This window comes from Equus asinus, chromosome 16 (assembly GCF_041296235.1).
Source record: "Equus asinus isolate D_3611 breed Donkey chromosome 16, EquAss-T2T_v2, whole genome shotgun sequence".
Classification (NCBI taxonomy): Eukaryota; Metazoa; Chordata; class Mammalia; order Perissodactyla; family Equidae; genus Equus; species Equus asinus.
Window position 1 is genome coordinate 2,948,368 of NC_091805.1, and position 19,574 is coordinate 2,967,941.

General features: G+C 48.4%; 1 protein-coding gene across 2 annotated transcripts in view; it reads left to right on the forward strand.

The window, feature by feature from the left end:
• The window catches only part of PGM1 (phosphoglucomutase 1), a 60,255-nt gene extending 41,208 nt beyond the window's left edge, over positions 1–19,047 (forward strand). For both annotated transcript variants that reach the window (XM_044749029.2, XM_014855340.3), the window contains exons 7-11: positions 1,543–1,658; positions 10,471–10,606; positions 13,379–13,562; positions 15,935–16,069; positions 18,400–19,047. In XM_044749029.2, coding sequence (XP_044604964.1) covers positions 1,543–1,658; positions 10,471–10,606; positions 13,379–13,562; positions 15,935–16,069; positions 18,400–18,489 — 661 coding nt within the window. In that variant the 3' untranslated portion in view covers positions 18,490–19,047. The remainder of the gene's footprint in view (positions 1–1,542; positions 1,659–10,470; positions 10,607–13,378; positions 13,563–15,934; positions 16,070–18,399) is intronic.
• Positions 19,048–19,574: the final 527 nt, after the last annotated feature.

Here is a 19,574-nt window from a genome sequence, read left to right on the forward strand (position 1 = left end):
CAAAATGTCAAGGTTGGAGAAGAAAGCAGAATGTGTGTATCTAGGCTCTTATAACAGCTCATATTTATTGAACATTACCTTGTGTTAGACGCTAAGTACTTTGTATGTTTGAAGTCACTGAATTCTCAGACCAACCCCATGAGGTGAATGCTATATGCAGCCCCCCTTTACAGGTGGGAACACAAAAGGATGAAGAGGTTAAGTAACCTGCCCAAGGTCACCCAGCTGGTAAAGGGCTGAGTCAGGATGGAAGCCAGAGCCCTCACTCCCCACCGTGGGCTGTGCAGTAGTTTCCTATTGTGGGGTGGGGGTGTGTTACAGAATTAGTGCTCACTCCACTTCAGCCAACAGGAAAGTGATGACTGACATTCGTATGTGGTTTGTAATATTCTCAGGGCTTTTTCATGTTCGCCATCTCAGCTGATGCTTAAAGAAGAGGAAACAGAAGGTCACAGACGTTAGAGTTTTGTCCAGGACATTGCAGCTAAATCAGAGCTAGGCTTTCCCAGTTCTGGTGCTTCTGCCCCGTAGCCTCCGTCTGCAGTCACGAGCTGGTTTCCATGACGCTGTTGTGCGTGAGACCTGTCTGGTCCTAGAATACCGTCTGTGTCATCCAAGACAGTTTAATTCAAATTTTTGGAAAAATTGATAATCCACATAGAGAATCCCGACAGAAATACCTCATTACCCAGATAAAATTTATTGCACTTTCAGTTTTCAAAATCATAGATTTAGTTTTCCTCAAATGTTAGAGTGTAAACATGACATTGTTTTGCTAGCACTAAGGTGGGCGTTCTGGAAAGGAAACCCCATTCCAGCAGTGAGCGAACTGTGGGTACTTTCCTATTCAGAGGGAAAAGGATCTGAAAGAAAGGTCACTCAGAGAAGGTTTTAAATAGTCTAAAGAGTGTAGGGAGAAGTAAAGCATGTGTTGGGAGGGGGGAGCAAGGATCAGTGTGGGTGACATTGGTGCTACTGGGAGACCCCACTGGCACTGTCCCGCGGGGCCTTCTGGTGAGCTGAGAGGAGCAGTGATGGGCAGCCCGTAGCGGGCAGTTGGTCATCCTGCTGTGTGACCTTGGCCGTTCGCATCCCCTTCTAGACGCCCTTTCTTCCTCTAAAAGGCTGAGCTCCTAGACGCAGTATCCTCTGATTCTGGGATTATAGGTGCATCGAAACATCCTTCTTCTGTGCTTTGTACAATGGGTGTAGATGCAGTCTGTATCCAGCACACCTGTAGCTCAGTACCTTAGGAAACAGCCTGGCACGTTGTGCTACTGTTGCTTCTTCGGAAATATTAGACTCAATGATCTGAATTAATTCTTTCTTCTTCCCCTCCTACCTGCTCCTCTGACTCCACATATAATAGCCCATTGTGCACAAGTTTTCTCTTACAATTTTCCCCCAATCTTAGAATCATGTAGGCCTCTGAGCAGTGCTCAACGGGACCCCTGGTTACGATAACAGTTGCTGTTTTCCGTCCCTCACGTGGCTATGCTGACATTCCTGTTGTGATGTAACTTTGGTTTCATGCCTTTGAAGGGTGGCTAATGCTACAAAGATCGCTTTGTATGAGACCCCAACTGGCTGGAAGTTTTTTGGAAATTTGATGGATGCAAGCAAGCTGTCCCTGTGTGGGGAGGAGAGCTTCGGGACCGGTAAGTGGGCAGTCCTGCATGACCACTTCTTCCCTGTAAACACGCCTTGCAGTGAAAGCTTAGATGCTCGGGCGGCACTGAAATAGCATCGGGAGCTCATGTATCCTAATCAAGACCCTGTTTATTTATAACAACTCTGATGACGGCGACACATTTGAAAAGCGGCAAGCACCCACAGCCCAGGAGGGCTAATTTTACTTTCAGAGGATCCCGTCTACTGAGACAGGAAGTTTGGGGACTTCTTCAGCAGCATGGTCATTGAGTCTGTAGGGATTAAACAGAATGATAAACGTATTTTCTTCTCTCAGTGGTCAAGGAAACCTTTATAAATGTTTTCCTTTCTGGGAAGGACAGTAGAGGGAGTTAGTTTTTTGTTTTAATTTAGGAGGAGGTTTAAGCACGGCATTTAGCCTTTCTCTTTAATAGACCCAACTTTTCTATGGCAACAAATCGTGATTTCTTAGGGTTAAATGAAGGGAGACCGTTAGGGTGGAACTAAGTTGTGAGGTGATCAAGAAATTGGAATACGTCCTTGTCCATGAGGATGCGTGTGTAAGTTGTGGTACAACGAAAGAGTGGAACGTGGGATGCTTTGGGGACTGTCCCAAGACCCTTAGACCCCAACCTCTGTGCCATCCCTCCTCGTTTCTGACTGTCCCACTACTGACCTGAAGTGCCACCTCCGCGCCCTTTCTTACTACCCCTTCCTGCCCACGTCAGTCCCTCTCTTTATCCACCATCCACTTGCGTGTAGCCCTCTCCCGCCTGTCAGTCTCCAGCCAGGTTGCAAGGTGCTTCAGCGGCCACATTTCCTCTCCTCCGGATAGTCTCTACCCAATATTTTGAAGTAAAAGCACGAATCTTCTTGGTCCTTCAGTACTCTACTTCCATTTTTTGGTGAAGAGAAGAAGATCAAAACCCAGCATTCTATCAGCCTTGCAATCGAGTTGTAATTCATGCAGGTTAAACAGAGTAGAATCTTGATTTCATTTCTTTTCCAGCAAGTCTGGGAGTAGGGTGGGTAGAATGAGTTGGTAAATTTGAGACACCTGTTCACAAAGTTCTAAGCAATTTAATATCCTTGAGGGAGTGGCACTACGCCTTGGTAATGAATTGAATTGAGAGCATTAGAGGGTATTAAGAAAGACAGGTGAGTCCTGGGGTTGAACAGTGTCCACAAAGAAGGCTAGATGATCTCCCAAGGTGCTAGGTCTTTGGTCTGAGGATACAAGGCCACTGCGTCGTCCTTTCCTACCTCATAAAATATGAACGGTGCCCGTTACTCCATGGGATCCTGGATGAATGCCCAGTGAACCTGTGAGGTGGTCTTCCCTCCCGTGAAGCCCCCAGCGGTCTCCTGGCAGGCTTGGTATTCATCGCTCTTCTTTAGGGAGGAAGCTGTATTTGAAGGCAGGCACCACGCCTTAACGTTTGGTTTCCTAACCTCACGCACCTGTATCAGTGCTGAGCCTAATGAAAAGAAAAAAGCCTAGAAAAGGGTTCCCAGGGTGTTTGGGTGTGTGGAAAGATACTAGTTCTGTGAGAGGGTTCTGGGTTCAATGAAAATTGGGAAACTTGGATGTTTGCCGTGATATTAACATTTGAAGATTCTAAAACATTCGACTGTAAGGAATCCTGTTTGTCCAGTTTTACCTAAACATAGTTCACTGCATATCTCTTTTTCTGTGGTCTATCTAGTAACACCTTGCCCCACAGACCCATGTGGGAAGCACTGGGCAAGGTGGGTCAGAGCCCTGGAGCCAGGTAGGAGTCCCTGGTGTTGACAGGCTGGGAACAGGCCTGAAGATGGGACAGCACAAGCTGCTGCTCTCTCACGTGACAGGCCTTCAAATCCTAGAGGTTTGCTCTTCTGCCGGCGCCCACCCTTGGTTCTCCAGTTCTTCCTCACTTCACCTTGTTTGTATACTCAGCACCTTCTAGATGCTTCCAAGTTCACCAGTGCCCCTCTTAGAAGATCATGTCCAGAACTGAGCCCAAATCCTCCAGGGCTGACCTGACAAGTAAAGTGTAGGGTAGGAAGATTATTTTTAGAGAAGTGGGCACTGTACTTTTCTTGATATAACTTTCAGTTATGTTAGCTTTTAGGACGTTTCATAGTGCTGTCTAGCCCATGTGATGCTGTGGATAATTAAACCCCTTTAAGTTTTTACTCAAGGAGTATTTGCCAAGGAAAGTCTCCCACATTACGTTTGTGGAATTGACTTCTCTGAACCCAAGTATTAGATTTTAAACTATTCCGTGTTTAAGATTGTTCTTGTTTATTTACTTATCAACCCATTCAACAGATACTCAGTGCCAACCTTGGCTTTCTCTTCTTTCCGATATCTTTTATATGCAAAGAGAGAATGCCTCGTGAGTATAATCCACAAGCTCGTTCTATCTGTCTTTGAAAAAAGAAAATTGTTCTGTAATGTTCCTGAGATAAACATTTTAAAAACCAGGCTGCATAGCCAGGGGTGTCCGCCGCTGTGGACAGGCGCAGCCGGACTTAACTGACCTTCTGATCTCCTTGTTTGTGAGGAGTCCGCTTCCACCCACTGTGTCCCTTGCCGGCGAGTGCCCGCCAGGGCGCCTGCACCGCTGCTCAGGGTGGACATTAGTGATTCTGCAAACCTTGAAATATTTGAATTCTCTAGCTCAGTGGAGTACAGGGTAACTTATTTCTATACTTTTCCAGGCGAGAGCAGAGGCACTTTCTCAGGAGAGCCTCCCTAATCTTCCAGAGTGGGTCAGATCCCCTTCCCATGGGCTCTCATGGCACCACACACTTCTCCTTTCTTGCACATATTGTAGCTGTAATTTTGCAATTATTTATGATTATTTGGTTAACGTCTGTCGGCTCCACTGAAGTTCCGTGAGGACAGGAGTCACGTCTGTCTTATTCTCCATCGTATCCCCAGAGCCTCTTAAAGCCCAGCATAGAAGAGGTGCTCAGCAAACACTTGTTGAATGAATGAGCGAACACACTCTTCACTTGGCACCCTCCGTTTAGACAAACTGAGTGCTGGTGTTGGAAAAGAAAGGACTTTGAAAGCCGTTCAATATAATGTCCTGTGTGTTGCTGGACTCACAAGTGACCAGCCTGTGCTCTTCTGCTTCAACACCCCCCTCGGTAGACAGTGCCCACCTACTTATTGCCGCAGTCTGGGACTTGTGGGCACCCAGCCCCACTCCCGCTGCCTAGTCCAGCGTTGGAAGCCCAAGGTCTTTGTGGGAAGAGAGGAACTTTTGTAAAAGAAAAGGAAACGTTTACTTGCAGAGCGGGGCAGAGGAGTCAGCCTTAGAAGAACCGGCTCACCAGAGAAAACAAACCACCAGCATTTAAAAGCACAAGCCGTAATCTGACTAATGTTACCAAGCAGACATTACTCTGCTCACGGTGGAGAAACAGCAGCTGTCCCATGACTGTCATAGCCACAGAGGTGAGGACACTTCCTCGGACATCCACATCACAGATGCCGGGGATGAAGGTGTTTTTGTCAGACACTCAGAAATGGGCACCAGAACTAGACAGGGCGGACCTGTTATTTTTGGTTGATCTCATGGTGCCGAGCTGTTTGCTCCCCTGACTGTGGATGATGATGTCCATGTTTACACACAATGGCGGAGGGCAGTGTGGTCAGTTCCATCCTACCTTGAACTTGTTGGGAGATTGAGAAGGAAACAGAAAGTGAAGTCACTGAAGAGAATAGAATGTCCCCGCTTTTGAAACTCGTCCTCAGGAGGTGGGGGCTTGAGAAGAGGGGTGGGAAACCAGGTTAAGATCAACTTGGTGTCGCCTGGAAATATGCCAGCAAACTGTGATCTGGTCATGTCTAGAGGTCATTGATATTTTCTTCCTGTCCCGTCTTTAAAAGGTCCTAGGGATGATGCATTCTGTAGGAGTGATAATTTGAAGAAGAAATTTGCAAAGATTAATGCTTTGCAAATTTCTTTTTGCTTTTATTTCTTATGAAAAGTCCTTTTTGTTTGTACTTCTTTCCATCGACTCATTCCTCAAAGTTTATTGGACTTCAGCTGTATCCCCGATGCTGAGGTAGGCTTAGGGGGGACACTGGTGGGCACGACCTCCTTGTGAGGTTCCGTGGAGTCCACATTTGGGGAAGGAGGTCAGACCCTGGCCAGGCTGTTATAAGTGTGTGGAGTGATAGAAGGTGCAGTGTAGGAGCTCTGGGAGCCTATCCTCGGGCCCCTGACCTGTTCTGGGGTAGGGGATGAGGTTTTCTATCTGGTTCCGTCCATTCTAATCTGCATAGCTCTTGAGTATGTTTTCCAACGGGAAGGTTAGAGCACCCCATCTCTGGGGGTTTCCCAGACAGAGTACCCTGACAGAACCAGCTGATGCCCTGATTAGAACTAAGTCACTTAAATGTTACCTGCACGCCTGTCTCCCTCACATGTGTGTCTGTGTTCACCTGTGAGGGCAGGGAACAGATCTTATTCATCCTGGTATTCTCTTAGGTACTTGGAACATGGTAGGCACGGGGTCATGTTTGTTGAGTATCAAATGGAGGCGGGTTAAGATACAGCTCCTGCCGTCAGGGGCTTACTCCTTCCTCCAAAGAAAACAGAGTTCCAGGGGCGCTCACAGGGCAGTGCAGGGTTCCTGCTGGATGGGAAGGCTGGGAGTGGCTGGGGGGAGCCCCCTGAGGGCTGGTGGGATCTGGAAAAGGCTTCCTGAGGAGCTTATCCATGCTTTCAGAGCGAAGTCATTTGTGCAGTGGAAGCCAAAGAGGACAGGACTGTGGACAGAGCAGGTGTGCTGAGCTTACCAGCCAGTCAGCTGGGCTCGGGCCATTCCCAGGGCAGATCCTTGAGAGCTGACTGTGTGCCAGGCACCAGCCAGGGACACGCTCATAGTCTAGGGCGGGGTGAGAACAGGCAGGGTCTGAAGGATAGGGGTAAGCACGGAGGGCCAAAGAAGGTGTGCTGCATGGTGGAGGTGAAGGTCATCACAGGAGGTGTTGGCCAGACTAGCAGGCATATGTGGAGAGGAAATTTCCAGGTGGAGAGATCAGCGTGTTCAGGAGACTGAAGGAGAGAGAGGGATGGGCAGAGAAGGGAGAGAGGCAGAGACAGACAGACAGACAGACGCTAGTGTTTTTAGAGAACTCCATGTTGCTCTTTTTCAGCTTCCACATCCACATTTGCAAGGCCTGCCACCTGGCAGGAGTCTGGGCGCTCCCAAGATGCCCATGCCGATAGATGGAACCTAATCCCTAAACCGGCAGCTCATGGCTCGCCCAGCAAGGTTGACATTTTTCTTGGCTGAGACCCAGAATGTGCTGAGTTTATACTTATCACAAGGTGCTGATGAGGCCCAAGTAAAGCGACAGGTGTTTGAAGATGCTGAAAAGGCAGAATTCCCATGTGCTCACTTGGTCCCTGAGCTGCACCAAGTATGGGGAGACCCATCACATCCCCGCCGTGCGTTCACGTTGGCCCGGACCAGTGCTGCTGCTGCTGGCGTCTCCCTTTGCTCCCAGTTAAGCGAGCCTGGCTTCTTTCACTTTTTTTAAATTAAAAAAAATGATGCCAGTAATTCACATTCATAATAGGAAAATTAGATAAAGGAGAAGAGAAAGCACTGTGATCCCCACTGCTCAGAGAAAAGAGCATGTTGGGTTATGTTTCATTTTCCTCCCCAATATGTACAGTTAAGGGACTTTATTTTTGAAAGCTTAATAAGGTAGTAGAAAGTATTAATTTTCCCTGAACATTTTTTATTTTTCCCTTATTCCTAATGGTTATGTTGCATCTATATAGTACTTAGTTATAAGGTATGTCCTCTATCACAGCTTATAAGTGACAGTCTCAGATCAGGCTTTCTGACTTTTAAGTATAAAGCATTTTCCATTGAACCACAACTGCAAAAACACCGCTAGCTTCAGAAGCAGGTACACACACCACTGCCTTTTTTTCACTAGTAACTTCTCATCATTCGTCAGAACCCTAAAGAAAATGGGATTTACCCAGACTTCCTGAGTATTCGTCAGAGTTACTTCGAGTTTTATTCATCCAAGGTGATTAGTGAGATTAATCAGAGTTCCCAAAGAGGCTGGGAATGGCCGTGGAGTGGATGGTTGGCTTATGTTATCCAAGGCAGGCGATTGTTAATAATATGAGGTGTGTGAGTTAGCTATCTCCACGTAACTTCATCAGACTGGGGTAAGATTTTTAGGTTTTATTTTCATTTCCACATAAAAGAAAGCCAGATTCTTTACTTAGAGCTGGAAAAGCACAAAGGGACAAATGACCCCTATGCTTTCAGTCTAGCCTGAGAAAAGACAAGAAAAAAAGAAGGAGGAAAAAAGCCTAGGAGAAGCCCAGAGAATAATCCCAAGCTGTATATTCTGTCCTGAGTTCTCAGTATATTGGGAAAGCTGCTGGATCGTGGTTTCCAGGGTGAACTGTTGCCAGAACATATCATCATTTGCAAAAGCTGGTGAGAGTCAGAGAGCTAACTTTTTGTTCCTTGAAATAGCGGGAAAGGCAAAAAAAAAGTCCACTGATATAAAATTAAGTAAACATTTCCAAAATTTGTTATATAAAGCGCTAAAAGTATTGCCTGATATCTCTGGTTTTGCCAGCATCCAGGTTTCGAGGACTGTTTTTTCTACAAGCAATATGTTACTGAAGAGAAAATCTTTTGGGAAAAAAAGTTGTATGTCTTTATGAAGCAAAGGGGGAAACAGAAAATGTTGGAGTAGATTAATTGATTGATTGATTCGTGCCCTTCTTCGCAATTAGCTATTTACCATATCCCGTGTGCTCTGTTGATCGCCAGACTCAGTCACAGGAGAAATGAGAGATGCCTCTAAGAAATGCATGGTTAGTGGGGCGACAGGCTCACAAACAGATGATTGAGGCTCAAAGTGGACGGCACTGCACCCCATGTTTAGCGCAGGTCGCTGCCGAAGAAGAAAGAGAAGGTAGCTCAGGACTGCCCAGGGATGCCGGGAGCTAGGCTCAGAGACGACGTTTGCGCTGCGTCTAGAAGGATTGAGAGGGAAGTGACGATCCTGCTGCACAGCCAGCACTGTGCTTGATACTCCCAACCATTCTGAGAAGAGGAAGACCGAGATGACCCGGGGGAAGTCGAGAAGGGCAGACAGGCACATGAGGAATGTCAGGCGTGATAATATGCAGAGGGCCTGGGTGGAGTCCTACTCGGAAATCAGAAAGTGAGCCCAATGTCGTCTGCCTTTTTTTAGAGTAAGGAAGTTAAAGGCAAAAATGAGAGTTCTGTTCCGCGTCAGGCTCGTAGAAAACAATCTCCCTACATATCAGCACCTCCAGAGGAGCCAGTTTATTGTTTTTGGTAAAGATTTTAGCAAGGAGACAGATGTGCTATGGTTGATTTAACCAAATCCCCGTTGGCTAAAGAAAGAGGTCCTAGGACTGGAGGGGGTGGATCCACAAGCAGGTCCATTTCGAAGGCTTGATTCTTGTTGCCACACTGCTCCCCGGAGGCCGAGCCCTCGCAGCCTCCGCGTGCTGGAAACCCGGGTCCCTCACACCGACTCCGAGCCGCAGTGTTCTCGGTTTTAAATCTGTGGCTATTTGTCAAGCAAGTAGCGGTTTCTTATTGTGGTTTTAACTTTAATTTGTCTTCTTGAAAATATTGCTAGCTTTTTGTTTTGTTAATAGGGTGCCTGCATTTATTCTTTGGTGAATTGCCTGTTTGTATCCTCGGCCTGTTTTTCTATTGAGGTTTTGCTCTTTTCTTATTAATGTATAAGAATTTTTTCTGTATTGAGTGTATTAAACATCTACATTATGTGGCAAATGTGTTTTCTAAAGTTTGCCAATGGCCTTTTAATTTTACCTATGGTAGTTTTGCTGATAGAAATGCTAATTTTTAAGTAGAGAAATACATAGATTATTTTCTTTTATGAATTCTGAATTTACGTGTATTTGCCATCTCCAAGATTTAAAAAAAGATTTATAGATTATGTCTTTTAGTGTTAAAAGTTTTCAGTTTTTACATTTGAGTGTATAATCCATCCAGAATTCTTGAATGGTTTTTTCCAACTGTTTAGCTGGTTATCCAAATACTGTTTCAAAAGCAATCCAGGGGCCAGCCCGGTGCCACAGAGGTTAAGTGTGCATGTTCCACTTCGGCGGCCCAGGTTGCCAGTTCAGTTACCTGGTGTAGACATGGCACCGCTTGGCAAGCCATGCTGTGGTAGGCGTCCCACGTATAAAGTAGAGGAAGATGGGCACCGATGTTAGCTCACAGCCAGCCTTCCTCAGCAAAAAGAGGAGGATTGGTGGCAAATGTTAGTTGAGGGCTAATCTTCCTCAAAAAAAAAAAAAGCAATCCATTCTTTTCCTGCAACCTTGAAGTGACACCTTTATCATATCTTAAAGGCTCGTATGGGTTTGGGTCTCTTTCCAGATGCTCACTTTTGTTCCACTGAGCTACCAGACTATTTTAATGGTTGAAAATTGACGGTGGTCATGTTCTTGTGCTGTTTGTTTAAGATTTATTTTGTTTTTTCTGCTCACATTCATACTTTATAATTGATACATCAAGTTCCACCAAATTATTCCACTGACATTTTTATTGACATTTGCCTTAAATTTCTAAATTACTTTGGGAAGCATCAACTTCTTTTTAATATTATGTCGCTTTGTTCAATACGTGGTTCCTTCCGCGTGTGTGTTCAGGTTCCTCAGTAAAGTTTCATGACTCTTTTGGTTGGGTCTTCATGTTGACTGTTGAGTTTATTCTCAAGCCTTTTGGAGGCCTCTCATTTCTCACAGCTGCTTGCTGTCCCCTGATCAGGTTCTGACCACATCCGTGAGAAAGACGGACTCTGGGCCGTCCTCGCCTGGCTCTCCATTCTCGCCACCCGCAAACAGAGCGTGGAGGACATTCTCAAAGATCACTGGCAAAAGTATGGCCGGAATTTCTTCACCAGGTGAGCCGCAGCCCGGCCGGGGCTCGGAGGAGGGCGCACAGGTGGGCAGGGAGAGTTCGCACGCATACAGACTTTCACGTCTTAAGTGATAGTCAAACCCTAGTTCATCCAGCCTCTCCCAACTGGGGATCTTAACATTATTCAGTCAGAGTTGAGATGAAGTCAGCTTTTACATTAGCCTTAAAGAACGAGGCTTAAAAAAATGTAGTTAACATATTCGAAAGAGTAAATGTTTTGTAAGCCTTTTAAATGTACCTCTCAGGTGGACATGATAATAGTTTTGGATTTAGATGCAGAAGAATGGATTCAAATTTTGTTTCTGCCCCTCAGTAGATTGGAAAGTCATGTAACCTCTCTCTCTACTCAGTTTTCGCATTTATAGAAATAGAAATAACATTCCAGTTAGGAGTGGATTGAATGAAACATGAGTCTGAAGGTGTTTTTGCAAACTCTGGGCACTAAAAGTATAGAAACTGTTTTCTGAAATTATGGAAACAATAATCCTTAGTCTAGATCAACTTTTCTGAGTTATTAAAATAGGTGCCTAAAGGCTGTGTACCTGTCAACACTTCGTTCGTTGGTTCAGTAAATACTGATTGTGCCTACCTTCCGCCAGGCGCTGGGATTCAGCAGTGACCAGAATATTTAGACTATTTGGCCATTCTTCTTTACCGTATATGCTTCTGTTTTTAAGAAGCATTAAGAATTTTTCCAGTAGTGCTTTCCACTAATTTCACTTTCTTCCCCCAGTAAGTGTGAAAATCTAACAAGATTTTTCCTGGACCTCACTATTCTGATTATGGAAAGGAAATATGAGAAAAAGGATATTAGATAAATTGCTTATCTGTAAGAAATGTACAGATGTAATTTTTCTGGACTTCAGTTGCCTTTTCTATACAATAAATGAGTTAGAACAGAGAGCTTAAAAAATATGTTGCGGATTTAATAGTCCGTTATCTCTGGATGGTCAGGAAAGAATTTCAACCTGAAGCAACCTGGCCTCCTGAATCAGAATCCTTTTATCAAGTTTGACAAGTTCATTGCTGTCTTCCTCCCTTAAGTTATTCTTTTGTGGAAGATATAAGTTGTAACGGCCACGTGGTACCGCACAGTAGCCCTAGGAACCAAGGCAAGAATCTTGACTTTCGAAGAACCAGAAAAACCTGGGAATTCAGAACAGCAGCCATGAACTCTCTGGAGCCTAGAATACCGTGAAGGCAGCACCATGTCTGTTTTCGTGCTCCTTGGTATCACCAAACACCTCTCACAGAGTGACACCACGTAAAAATGCTCTGAACAGATGAATGGATGTGTCAGCACGTGAACGGTAGCCAGAGTGGGATGAGATTAGGAGGGTCTGTTCAGAGAAAGGGTCACTCTTGAATCAGTTAAAAGTCTCCATCTAAAAACTATGTTAAAGTATTTTTATTAATTTCAAATAACTGCTAACCAAGTATTGCAAATAAAATCCTTAGAACCTGCGTTAATGGTTAGTTAAGACTCCATTGTAGCCTCCATTTGTTTGATGAAAGCGCTGGGCACTTCTGCACGAATTGTTTCGTGTCAGCCTCAGAGCAGTGATTGACAAGGCAGCTGAGATTCTGAGAGACAAGCGACTTGCCCCTTGTTGCAAGTTAGTAACCAACAGAGGCTGGATTCATAGCTCGTTCTGTCTGATTCCGAAGCCAGATTCCTTCTGTTATACCCTCTGTGCCTAGGATTTATAGAACTTTTCCCTGAACGCCCAGAGGTCACTGACGTAAAGCACAAACACCTGGTTGTAATTTCTTGCTGTTTCTCGTTTTAACTAGGGGAAAGAGCTGACTTCCAGATTAAGGGGACTCTTGTCCTTGATTCATAGGATCCTGGAGCCAGAATGGGTTGGCCTGAATTCCCCAGTATTTCTCATGTCTCAGAGGTGTCATCTTGCACATATCATATTTGTTTCACTATCGCAAATAAATATAGACTCTGCTATCTTGAGCCTCTGAAAAATAACTCTCTCAAGAGAGTATGTGCCACTAGGTCAAGAAAAGCCACCTGTAAGAGTCTTTAACCTCATAAGAAAGAAGTCGAGAACAATTCTTGGAGGAAGAATAACAGTCATAGAGTTTCATCTGCGACGCGCTTTGTTTTTCCTCGGCCCTTTTGCATCCACACCAGGCCGTGTCTGTCAGGGGGACCCTGAGCACTTTGGGCCAGATCCAGTCTTGCTGAAAGGAGGGAGGCGGTTCAGAAGTGAAGAGTTAGGTTGGGCTCCTTCATCTGGTCACTGAGAACTTGGCCTTACTTTAGGAAGCTCCTGTGGGGGCTGGAACTCTCCTTGGCCAGCATCTCAGCAGCCTCAGGCAGGTCCCAGAGGGAGAGCAGGCCCACACTTATCCCAGAGAAGCTCCAGATGTGGCAGAGACGTGCCCAGTCCCGCGCTCCCTTATGCGGGGTTCTCTAGAGATAACCCTGCTTTTAATTCTCTCTCCTCACGATGTGGCGATTAAATGTTAGATAGTGTCTCCCGAAAGCCTTTGAAGCTTCTAAGAGCTTTATTCTGTAGAAGAGCCAAGATGGGAGTTTTCTGCTTTTTCGGAAGCTCCTGAGCCCTCCCTCCAAACCCTTCCTTTCATCCCTGGCCTGCTCCAGCCCCAGGGACAGACAAGCCCGTCTGTTACCAGCTTCTGAAGTCAGGTGGTTGGGGAGGGGCGGCAGACAACGATGAAGACGGTGCTGGCACCCCGGGCGGGATCTGAAGTGACTCCTTCCCGTGACTCCTTCCAGGTACGACTACGAGGAGGTGGCAGCTGAGGGCGCCAACAAGATGATGAAGGACTTGGAGGCCCTGATAACTGATCGCTCCTTCGTGGGGAAGCAGTTCTCAGAGGGTGACAAAGTTTACACCGTGGAGAAGATTGATAACTTTGAGTACAGTGACCCAGTGGACGGAAGCATTTCGAGAAACCAGGTAGGAGCAGATTTATGTGTGTCGGGGGGAGAGAGGCCTCAGAGCTTCATCTCTGAGATCTCAAGAGAAAAAGGAAAAAGGCCCCTTGGCCGTGTCTCCTCCGCCGTCCTGCTTCTCTAGGGTAGCTGCTCTCAACTGGCTTTCTGCTGAGTGCCCCCTGCCTCGCAGTGTCGGCGTGGGGAAGGTTTCTGCCCCGGTTCTGTGCACTCCCCGATGCCCTCGTTCTGGGATTCTTAGCCCAGACTCCAGGGGGATGTTCACACCCTCCACAATTATATGTGAGATCTGTGTTGAGTGTGTGCAGAGAGGAGCCCCAGAATCTAAACAACGGAGAGATCTGCTGGCTTCGATACCAGCTCCGCTCTTTTCTCTCGGGATTGTAGCAGAATGCCAGCGTGAGACTGCCATTATCAGAGACGTTTCTGTGATGTGTTCTAATTTCTAAAAAAGAAGAAAAAATAAACAAGCCATTCACAGAAACGTTAACTGTGCTATGTGCAGGGCGTGACCTTCAGCCGGCCCTAACACGGCAGTGTGGGGAGGACAGCACAGCCGAGAGTGTGGGCCCTGTCTGGCTGGCGACCACGCTGGCGGGTTCCCTCAGTGGTGCCATGGCTGCAGGCTGGGCCAGCCCTCCAGGCTCTGCACAGCACCCAGGGCCCAGGCTCCTTGCTCCTCTGGTTCCGTTGTCACAGAATGCCTTGTCGCTAATGATTTAGAAACAGAGAGAATGAGGACGGAGGTGGAGGTCTGCAGCAGCTGTCCGCTCTTTGTCCTGATAGACCCAGATTTTTGGCCCGGTCCTTCTCAGGGCATCCCACAGGCTTCGGAGGAGAGGGGCTGCGGGATTTGGTTAAAGTCTCTGGAGAGCAGGTAGCCAACGGGTGGATGGAGCATGGCCACAGCGACCGTCAGTGCCTGGGGTCTGCCTTCCTCAAAGTCCGGGCACAGTGGCTCTTCTTATGCCTTTTCACCGCCTGTGAGAACTTTGGGTCCAGATGCATGGCTATAGATTATGTCTGAGAAAATCAGAAGGGGAGAGGCCTGGGATGGAGGCGGGGTGCGTGGGGAAAAGAGGAGGGAGGGAGGGGCCCCGGGGAAGGCAGGGTGGTGGTCAATCCTTCAGGGAGAGCATCTGTGAGGGGGGAGGGGGCGGGGGACAGCTGCCGGGCCAAGTGTCCGCCTGAGCTGAGTGGGCGCCGCCCTCTGCGCTCCGGGAGGAGGAAGCCCACAGCTCAAGCTCTAGTCAGCAAGTCTGAGCGCTTAGCTGGGAGCCCAGGGAGGAGGGGACATCTTTGGCGGCGGACGTGGCATCCACAGTCAGGTGGGAGGAATTGAGACACTTCAAGTTGAAGCTGTGGGAGAAGGAGACCAACCCAGGAACACTTCCAGAAAGCAGGAAACAGTAAAGGGGGTGAACTGTGTCTCCCCGTGGTGACTGACGCGGGAATGAGTCTGATTTCACCCGCTGTCTTCCCTGCGGGACGGCACAGCCCCTCGCTGGGTGGGTTTGGTGACGACTAGCAGAGGAGCAACAGTGTCTTCCCTTCTGGCTGGTCCTTGGCTTTGCGCAAAGTTCTTCATTTTACTGAGGAATTGACAGACTCCTTAAGACCGAGGGGTCCATCTCGCCCAGCCTTCCTACCGCAGGCCGCAGAATCTCCACCTGAGTCCCCAACCTGAAGCCCCCTGAAGCCAGATTATGACTGAGGACGAGAGAGGCTGCCAGGGAGGGAACGGAGAGGGCTGCAGCGAGGGGCTGGGCTTGGCAGTGCCCCACGTGGACCCCGCTTGGAGGCCCCAGGCATCGGCGGGAGACTGACCCCTGGGTCCCACTTGACAGGTTGGGGACAGCCTCTTCCGTTTGGGGCATATGGCCTGCTCTCTTTCTGAGGCTCTCTGTCCGTGTTGGTGAAGAGTTCTTCCTCTCATCTGCCTGAAGCCTCTTCTGCTCTGGTCTCAGCCCATTCACCCCGTGTTTCCCTCCTGATCTGGGGATCAAATTTCTACACCTAGTGGTTTACTTATTTATTTATGTATTTATTAAGCTTCAGACTGGAATGGTTAATCCATAAATCACAGGGAAGTCGGGGGGGGCAGGCCTCGTGTCCTCCAGCCTCCCTGGGATCGGGTTCCCCACCTGACCCTGCGGATGCGTCTCCCCGTGCGCCCAGCCCCTGTTGACTGGATGCAGTGACAGGTTGACCGAGGGGAGATTCATGGGCCTCGACTGCTGCCATTTTATCAAGGATCTAATCCTCCGATTGATCAAGTATGGATGAGGTTAGGTCCCCAAGTGGACCCTTGTCATGTTCCAGCCTTCAGTCTCCCTTCCAGCATGTGGCGAAACGGTCTCTGCTTCTCTTTTCCAGGGCTTGCGGCTCATTTTTGCAGATGGTTCTCGCATCATCTTTCGACTGAGCGGCACTGGGAGCGCCGGGGCCACCATCCGCCTGTACATCGACAGCTATGAGAAGGACCTCGCCAAGATCTATCAGGACCCCCAGGTAACGCCCAGCCCTGTGCCCGACTGCTTCTTCCTGTTGGAGGACGACAGTGGTTCCCCCGAGCCTGTGTTGTCACAGCCATCACTTAAATGATCGCATAGGAGTGCTTGCTTTTCCCCGTGTCTCTGCCAGTTTTCCTGACAACAGTAATAGCTAACAATGGTCTGAGCACTTTCTATTTGCCAAGCTTGTTCTAAACCCATTACATGGGTCATTCATTCTCAAATGTGGTGGACTCCATTGTTGTCCCTGCTACAGATGGGGATACCGAGGCACAGGCAGGCAAAGCAGCTGTTAGTAAGTTCACACACCTGGCAAGTTCACACACCAGATTCGGGATAACTAACCTTCTTATCACCCGCCTGTCTGATGTTCTGTCTGTCACTGATCACTTGCCACTTTGCTTGTCTGACCACCTGCCCTGCAGAACACAAGCTGGTTCTAGACTTGGGGTGGGGAGAGACAGTTTCACGGCCCTGCAAGAAATACCTTTATGGAAAGGTCTGCGGGCCGGCAGCCTTGTGGTTTGGGTCCCCAGCCCCACCCAAAGATTCTCCAGAAGTGTGTCAGATGAGGAGGGACCAGGGGGCCAGGGGTGGGACGGAGAGCTCGGAGGACTGCCACCCAAATGGAGGGGGTAAGGGGAGGCAGTGACACCCAGGGGAGGGCTCCCCCGTGTGCCTTCCTCACAGCACTTGTCTTGGCAGGTGCTGCCCAACCAGAGCTCCGGGGCAGAGCCGTGTGGGGAGCGTTGTGCTGCCTTAGCCCCTCTTGGCAATTCACCGCACACGCTGCACCTCACAGGCTCTGCGGAGACTTGCAGTAACGACGCCTGTTTGAATAGCACTCGCCAGGCTCACTTTTCCACAAAGCCTTTTTCCTTCTAACACCTAATTAAAACCTGTGAAACTCACTTGGAAGCCCCTGGCGTAGTGGTTTTGAGCATACATTTTGGAGTTGGAGACATCTTGTTTTAAATTCGGTTTCTGCCACTTAACAGCTTGGTTTCCTCGTCTGTAAAATGGCAGAATGCCACCTCCCTCACAGAGCTGTTATGGGGATTTAAGGAGACAGTGGATGCAAAATTCTCCACACTGTGCCTGGCGTAGAGGATCAGCTTTGGAGAAAGAGTGGCTCTTGTAGTTGTTTTCGTTACCAGAAGAGGGAGGTGAGAGAATGCTCCACTTGGACAGTTTTCCAGTGGCCACGCTCCAGCTTCAGTCATCGCCAGACCGCTGTTATGTTATAGGCACCCCTAAAACTTGACCAAAGGCAGCAGTGTCTGCATGGTAGGCCGGCGGGATAACAGAGCGAGCGGAGAAGAGGAAGGACATTGGGTTTCTCTGTCCTAACGCCTGGCACTTGGTAGACACAAAGAACGGATGAAAGATAAGTTTCTTCTGAGCCCTAGTCCTCAGGAGATGGGAGGGCGCTGAAGGGTGCAGGTGCCCACAGCGCCCAGGTGCCACCATTCCAGCTAGGAGATGCCGTCCCCTCCTCCAGAGCGGCTGTCCTCAGCCTCGGACTTTGCAGGACTGTCGGGGTGCCAGGGGAATGGCAGGTGGTGGGGTCAGCATGTGGGTTGGGTCTCCAGCCCTCCCCCGGGGGCGATGAGTCGGCGGAGACGTGGGTGAGGGACAGCGACAGGGCGGTGGGGGCTGTGCTGCTCTTGGCCCCGCCCTGGAGTCACTTGGTCAGCTCGCCTCTGGGTATCAGTTTCCTCTTCTGTAAAATGGGCAGTGCAACCAGATGAGTAGTTTTCACTTCTTTTTAAATATTAAAAAATATTTATTTAAGCAAGAGCAGAGTTCATTTTTTCCCCCTTAAGTGAGAGGTAGATGGGAGGGGGTGTGGTTGCGTTTTGAAAAGATGATCTCGGGTGCAGTGTGGGAAACGAACTGGAGGAGGCAGAAGCGGATGTGGAGGCACCGGTGTTCCAGGTAAGAGAGAGAGGCCGGTTTAGCGAGAGCTGTGGTGCTAGGCTCAAGAGAACCGGGTGGCTCTGAGAGAGGGTTAGGAGAGACAAGTCACCTAGGCTCGCTGATGGATGGGACGAGGGGAACGCGGGAGAAGACGGTGTCAGGAGTCTCAGCTGTTCAGCTGCTTTACCTGACAGGCCACAATGTCACCGATTCCCTGAAATAGGGCATGCTGGAGCTCGGTTTCTGGGGGAAAGCACGTGTCATGGTTTTTTGGTGTGAAGAGTTCGAGGGCCCTTCGGGAAGTCGGAGCAGGCATCCGACGCCAGGGTCTGGCGCTCCGAGGCTGGAGCTGCTGATCAGTGTCTGGGGAAAGCGATGGGAAACTCCTTCTCTTTGTGTCTCCCTTAGGTCATGCTGGCCCCCCTTATTTCCATTGCGCTGAAGGTGTCGAAGCTCCAGGAGAGGACAGGGCGCACCGCACCCACTGTCATCACCTAAGACAACAGGCCAGACGCAGTACGTCCCTCCACCCAGCACCTCCACCTAGCTGATGGAAGAACATGCACAGAGGCAAGCTGTATGCACCCAGGGTTTTTAGGACTCGGTTTCCCACTGACCGGTTGATGAGGAATGGCACATTTTTGAGGTGCTGCAGAGTGAGAAGCCCCTGGGAGCCATGTGGAAAGGAGGGGAGAGGACCCAGGGCTGAGGCTAACGTCAGTCCCTTTCGTGCCTGTTGCACTGTGCTGTGTGGGGACTTGTCTCCTTAGCACCGGGTCTGTTTACACTACAATGGAAGATGGAGCTTGAGCATCAGCTAGTGAAGCCGTTTTTCATCCTTAGTGTGAAATGCTGACACAGGTTCCTTCCTCCTTGGCGAACCCTTTCTCCCATTTACTGCTGACGTGGATCCAGCAAAATGCCATTTCTGGTGCCTTCTCTCCCATCAGTTTTTTCCTTGGAGGGAGACGTACTCGCCTGCGGACTTCCGCCTTGTTTTGCAACATAGTCGCATTCACACAAATGTTTTCGGGATATTAAAGCAAAATAAGCTGAGATTTGTTGATGTCTTTTTTTCTTATCTACAAAATGCTGTTTTGATTTCAGGAAGAAAACAGATTTTCTTTTTTGGAGGGGAGGAGGGTACTGTATGTTGTTTTGATGTCCTAGCAAGAAAACAAAATGTTGTCTGTGCTAGGTTGAAAATCCTTAGACTAGGAGCTGTCGTTTCAGAGCTTAGCAGGGTCAGCTGAGCCCTGCATCCTTCAGGGGAGTGAGTTAAGCTTGGGGTGGTTAACCTGGAATGAGCGAAAGGAACATGCTTTTCAGGCGATCTTAATAGCCAGGCACTGCCCTGTGGATTAGGTAAGGCTTTCGGCTGGAAACCTTGAGCCCACTGGCATCCTAGTCATCTTAGAACATTTATATTCGATCAACAAGTATAGTTTAAGTGTAGTCTTGGGAGCCAGCCAGCCTGCATTTGAATCCCACTTGAGATCTTGGGTGGCCTTTGAATACCATTCTCCTTATCTCTAAAATGGGGATGAAAATAGTTCGAACTTTGTAGGGTTGTTGAGAACATT